Genomic DNA, 6186 nt, shown 5'->3' with positions numbered 1-6186 from the left:
AAAACACAAAATTATTCATTTTAATCTTCGTTCTAATAATGTACAAACAGGTCTGGAGGAATAGAATTGGTTTAGTTTACTGCACCATGAAAAACAGAGCCTCAATCTTTCCATGTAAACGCTGAGATGTGTGTTGTACACGGATTGATCTGGTTACCAACATGCTTTGCATCAAGCATTGCAGTATCGTTACAGCCACATGATCTATATTCCACTGCTGAACCATTTCACTCAACTTTAATACAAACTGTATAAAAATACAAAACAGAAGAATAAAGGCCTCTTAGGCATGCGGTGAATCAAGTCATTCAAGTGTACAAGATATAATTTACAAAACCCTGATAATAACGGACTGACTCCTATCAGGGGAGACAGAGCATCAATGAGTAAAGGAATAGTGATCACAACATTCACGAATCAATAACTCGCGGCACTGACATACTCCCTGTCAAGGGCTCGAGTTCTGGAATTCTTTCCCTAAATCTCTTCCAACCCCCACCCCCTCTCTCTCCTTTAGGGGGTCCTTGAAACCACCTCTCTGACCAAGCCTTTGGTTACCTGCCCTATTGTCTCCTTTCTGCGTCAAGTTCTGTTTGCTAATGTCTCCTTTGATGCACCTTGGGACATTTTGTTATGTAAAATGCATGATATGGATGGAGGTTGTTGTTGATTATGTTGTTGTGACAATGTGACAATTCCCGCTCCATTTGGGTGGTGAAAACTGGGGTTATTTGGGAATGGTCAGCGTGGACCCCTGTGGGCAAAGTTCCCCCCTCGGAACAGGAAACCCTAAAATCACCCTTAATGCTGTGTCACCACTTTTCAGACAGCAGTCTTCATTACTTTGTGTTCCCTCCTCCATGCCCGTCTCCAATACTGAGGAGAGTTTCGCTCTGGGACATTTACAATGTGTACGCTTTATAATGTGAGACACCAAGCAGGCTGTACATCGACAATTGCCGTGCACAGCAGATACAAAGCAGGAACTAGCTACCAAGCGAATAATATTTCTGGTTTAGTCAGGTTATTGGTTGAAAGACCTCATTACAGTTCAGATAAGCGATAGCTTTGATTTCATCAATGGCTTTAAGTTTTGTATGCTTCCCGGTTGGGAAATTGTGATATCTGTGACACACATTCGCACAGTGGAAATATTCAGGTGTGGTTATTAATTTGATGTGAATAATCTATTGGTAAAAGAATCAATGATTCGAATTGGTGGCTTTTGGTGTGAGTGCCGTGGAAAACAACCGTTTCAAAGCTGAAATCTTGAGCCTTTAGTAACTCTGCCTGGAGCAGGCGTGGGTGTTGCATCTTGGTGAACTTCACACACACACACACACAAACTCACACACACATCAAACTCACACACACATCAAACTCTCTCACACACACACACACACATCAAACTCTCTCTCACACACACAAACACACACCCACATCGAACACACACACACCCACCCCACACACACATACCAACAGCCACCCACGCACATGTGCACGCACACTCACACTCACCCCACACACACACACCCACACACGTTTTAAAGATCTATCTCAGCAGCTAAACCTTTGCAAAGTTCCTCAATGCCGCATCACAGAGGATGTGCTTTAACAAGCATGCTTGGTTATATTTGAGAGCAGGGACCAAGTTAACAGAAGGTGATCGGACACCAGGATTGATTGCAAACAAAACATTGCTGAAGAAGAATTGATGACAGTAACTTGCAATCCTGGAGCCCAGACATATAATAATACACATTCTTTCAAAATAAGTTTAAAATGTTGCAGCTTAATAGCACTTAGCAGCCATAAATGAAGATTGTGGGAGAGCAGAGATACTAATTGGACATCAAACGAATGATTGCGGGATAGTTTATTGACAGTGTATATTCCATAGCACCTTGGTGTAGAATTTCCAATGATATATAAATATTCAGAATGATTTGGCAAGGTCTCACTGCCAATGGGAAGCTTGGTTTAGGAGTGTTCCTCTCAAAATTATCCTTCAGGGAGAATCCCCTTGGTGAAATCAGCCTTGGGTCACTGCCCGCAAACTCTGTGTTTATGCAATAGTAAATCTCACACCCTCTTCATGTCATGGTGACTTTCCAACTGCTTGTGTCAATCTCTACCCCACAGTCAGGAAACAAAACCTTCAATAGAAACTATTTAGCATATATTAAACAGATAGGAGGGAGTTAATCAGCATTGGATTTACTGGGGTTGGTCTATAGTGGTTATATTACTGGAATATTAATCCAGAGAATGGGACACAATGGGTTCCAATCCGACCACGCGAGCTGGAGGGAATCTTCAATTCAATTGATAAATGTGGAATGAAATATCAGACTTACTAATGATCGTGAAACAACTGGATTGTTGTAAAAGCCCACCTGGTTCACTAATATCCTTTAGTGAAGGAAATCTGCCATCCTTTCCCGGTCTGGCCTACATGTGATTCCAGAGCCACAGCAATGTGACTGATTCTTAACAGTCCCTTGGAAGGGTCTAGCGAGGCACTCAATCCAGGGAAATTAACAATGGGCAATAAAATGTTGGTAGCCGGCGATACCGGGCACCCAGCTGCTGGGAGGGGGCTCGCTGGGATAGCATCAAGGATCAGTGTGACCCTCTCACCCTCTCCCATCACCCCCACCCTCACGCAAAGCGGGAAGGGGTGGGGGGGGGGGGGGGAGGCTCTGGGCCAGGAGAATCACTTTGTGAAGTTGACCAAATCACCCAAGGTTTGGCTAAGCCTGCCAGCTTCACTCAGCATTCACAAACCCCTCAGTGTTGTCTGCAGTCTCTTAACTCTCTCCCATCTTCTCATCTGACTGTCAGTATTTCATTTCTGTTAATATTCAGTGCAGTGCGTTCACGAACAAAGTGCCGTTTAGTAATAAGAAGCTGATATTGTTTCTCTTGAAGCAGCAGAGCACCAGGATATTGCGGGGAAAGCATTCCCGTTCGGATCTCCATTCCTTTGGCTATGTACTATGTTTTCTGTTGTCACAATAGATAAGTGAGGTACACGGGATATTGTAAGTTGCTTTATTATAGAAATAGCACCATAGTTCACTAGAGGGCAGGACACAGCTCGGCAACGCTCTGGATAATTACGTCTTCTTCATACAGACTTGGCAGCGGCTGATACGGGTTCGGAGCTCGCCCGCCTTGAGTGTCTCCGATTCCGGTTTCCTGGAAGAAAACAGAGACTTTAGGAACAATCTGTCTGCAGAATCTGATATCCATGATGTTCCATAAACACTCCCCCCGCCCCCAAGTGATATCCTGGGATCAGTCAGAGGCTCCCAGTTCCAATCAGGAGATCCACAGAATCCCGACAGTGCAGAAGGAGGCCATTTGGCCCATCAACTCTGCACCAACTCTCTGAAAGAGCATCATGCACTCTCTCATTTCCTTCTCTATGAACGGTATGCTTTGTGTAGCGCGCAAGAAACAATACTTTTCACTGTATGTTAATACATGTGACAATAATAAATCAAATCAAATCGAATGTGATTTAAGGCCCGACTCTGGGTCCTGAACACTTCATTACATTGACACCACACTGCCATACTGCCGAGGGTCAGTGCTGAGGGAGTGCCGCACTGTCAGAGGGTCAGTACTGAGGGAGTGCCGCACTGTCAGAGGGTCAGTACTGAGGGAGTGCCGCACTGTCAGAGGGTCAGTACTGAGGGAGTGCCGCACTGTCAGAGGGTCAGTACTGAGGAGTGCCGCACTGTCAGAGGGTCAGTACTGAGGGAGTGCTGCACTGTCAGAGGGTCAGTGCTGAGGGAGTGCCGCACTGTCAGAGGGTCAGTGCTGAGGGAGTGCCGCACTGTCAGAGGGTCAGTACTGAGGGAGTGCCGCACTGTCAGAGGGTCAGTACTGAGGGCGTGCCGCACTGCCGAGGGTCAGTACTGAGGGAGTGCCGCACTGTCAGAGGGTCAGTACTGAGGGAGTGCCGCACTGTCTGAGGGTCAGTACTGTGGGAGTGCCGCACTGTCAGAGGGTCAGTACTGTGGGAGTGCCGCACTGTCAGAGGGTCAGTACTGTGGGAGTGCCGCACTGTCAGAGGGTCAGTACTGAGGGAGTGCCGCACTGTCTGAGGGTCAGTACTGTGGGAGTGCCGCACTGTCAGAGGGTCAGTACTGTGGGAGTGCCGCACTGTCAGAGGGTCAGTACTGTGGGAGTGCCGCACTGTCAGAGGGTCAGTACTGAGGGAGTGCCGCACTGCCGAGGGTCAGTACTGAGGGAGTGCCGCACTGTCAGAGGGTCAGTACTGAGGGAGTGCCGCACTGTCAGAGGGTCAGTACTGAGGGAGTGCCGCACTGCCGAGGGTCAGTACTGAGGGAGTGCCGCACTGTCAGAGGGTCAGTGCTGAGGGAGTGCTGCACTGTCAGAGGGTCAGTACTGAGGGAGTGCTGCACTGTCAGAGGGTCAGTACTGAGGGAGTGCTGCACTGTCAGAGGGTCAATGTTGAGGGAGTGCCGCACGGTCAGAGGGTCAGTACTGAGGGAGTGCTGCACTGTCAGAGGGTCAATGTTGAGGGAGTGCCGCACTGTCAGAGGGTCAGTACTGAGGGAGTGCTGCACTGTCAGAGGGTCAGTACTGAGGGAGTGCCGCACTGTCAGTGGGTCAGTACTGAGGGAGTGTCGCACTGTCAGAGGGTCAGTACCGAGGGAGTGACTGTCAGAGCGTCAGTACCGAGGGAGTGCCGCACTGTCAGTGGGTCAGTACTGAGGGAGTGCCGCACTGTCAGAGGGTCAGTGCTGAGGGAGTGCTGCACTGTCAGAGGGTCAGTGCTGAGGGAGTGCTGCACTGTCAGAGGGTCAGTACTGAGGGAGTGCCACACTGTCAGAGGGTCAGTGCTGAGGGAGTGCCGCACTGTCAGTGGGTCAGTACTGAGGGAGTGCCGCACTGTCAGAGGGTCAGTACTGAGGGAGTGCCACACTGTCAGAGGGTCAGTACTGAGGGAGTGCTGCACAGCAGGTTTTCCTGTGGCGGATTCAGCGACTCATTTAAATCCCCGTTGACCTCGGCGGGACTGGGAGATCACGCCAACGGGAGAGGCCGGAAAATCCCACCCAGAGCGCGCCGTTCCCGGGAGCCCCTCCCTCCCTCACTCACCTGAACATCTCTGTGGTCTCGACAGTTGAGAGCCAGAAACTGTAAGAGTTTGCGTAGTAATTGCAGGTTCCTCGGCCATGACACTCAATGAAAGGAGCTGAACGGAACGATTCCAAGCAGGATCCCGGAGATGATAAAGCCTGGCCTGAACCCTCAGCTCCAGAACTGGTGTGCTGCACAGAGACAGAGTGACAGAGAGACAGAGTAAGGGCACTGACACACTGCAGCAATCCAAACTGGCCTTCCCCAACCACAATCCAAACTGGCCCTCCCCAACCACAATCCAAACTGGCCCTCCCCAACCACAATCCAAACTGGCCTTCCCCAACCACAATCCAAACTGGCCCTCCCCAACCACAATCCAAACTGGCCCTCCCCAACCACAATCCAAACTGGCCCTCCCTCACCACAATCCAAACTAGCATTCCCGAACCACAATCCCAACTGGCATTCCCGAACCACAATCCCAACTGGCATTCCCGAACCACAATCCCAACTGGCCTTCCCGAACCACAATCCAACAGCACAAACCTTCCCTCTTTCCTTGCTCTCGTTATCCGCCTTGTTATCTTATCCCTCTCAGTGTTTAAATGTTCCAATTGGTTTTCCAACTCTAAAGCCAGTGGATGCACGGGAACAGTTTGGAATAATGTTCCTCGAGGCAGGAGGAAATAGTCAGTCAGCCTCCAGTCAGATTGAGAACTCTGGCCATGTGAAACCCATGTGGGCCAGGGCTAAGGGGCTCCCCAGTCACCCCACAGCAAGGTGCTTCTGAGGTCAGGTTCCACTCCAAACTCTACAGCACAAAAGTCCAGACCGACACTCCCAGTGGCGAGCGAGTTACCCTCAGGTCCGTTCCCACTGCGGTTTTCCACAATCCTTACAGTTGGCCCAGGATTTAATTTACCCGCATGAGGCCCCACCCTCAAAGCAGCCGGAGCTCAGGGTTAACCCTGTGAGATGCTGCTAATTTCACTGCCTGTGAATTCAATAACTGACCCCCATTCTCCCAGAGAGCAGACAATAGTCGGCAAGATTCAAAAATGTCTC

The 6186-nt window shown here is 49.6% G+C and overlaps 1 protein-coding gene across 1 annotated transcript in view; it reads right to left on the bottom strand.

Annotated features, from left to right (window-relative positions):
• Window positions 1–6186, bottom strand: part of LOC144499490 (uncharacterized) — a 201429-nt gene continuing 195243 nt past the window's right edge. Inside the window, exons 51-52 of the mRNA XM_078221483.1 lie at window positions 5137–5309; window positions 1–3201 (exon numbers count right to left, since the gene is read on the bottom strand). Of these exons, the coding sequence (XP_078077609.1) occupies window positions 3120–3201; window positions 5137–5309 (255 nt within the window). The 3' untranslated portion in view covers window positions 1–3119. The remainder of the gene's footprint in view (window positions 3202–5136; window positions 5310–6186) is intronic.

The sequence above is a fragment of the Mustelus asterias genome, chromosome 10, assembly GCF_964213995.1.
Source record: "Mustelus asterias chromosome 10, sMusAst1.hap1.1, whole genome shotgun sequence".
Lineage (NCBI taxonomy): Eukaryota > Metazoa > Chordata > Chondrichthyes > Carcharhiniformes > Triakidae > Mustelus > Mustelus asterias.
The sequence above is the reverse complement of the archived record's forward strand: the minus strand, read 5'-3'. Positions and strand labels throughout refer to the sequence as shown.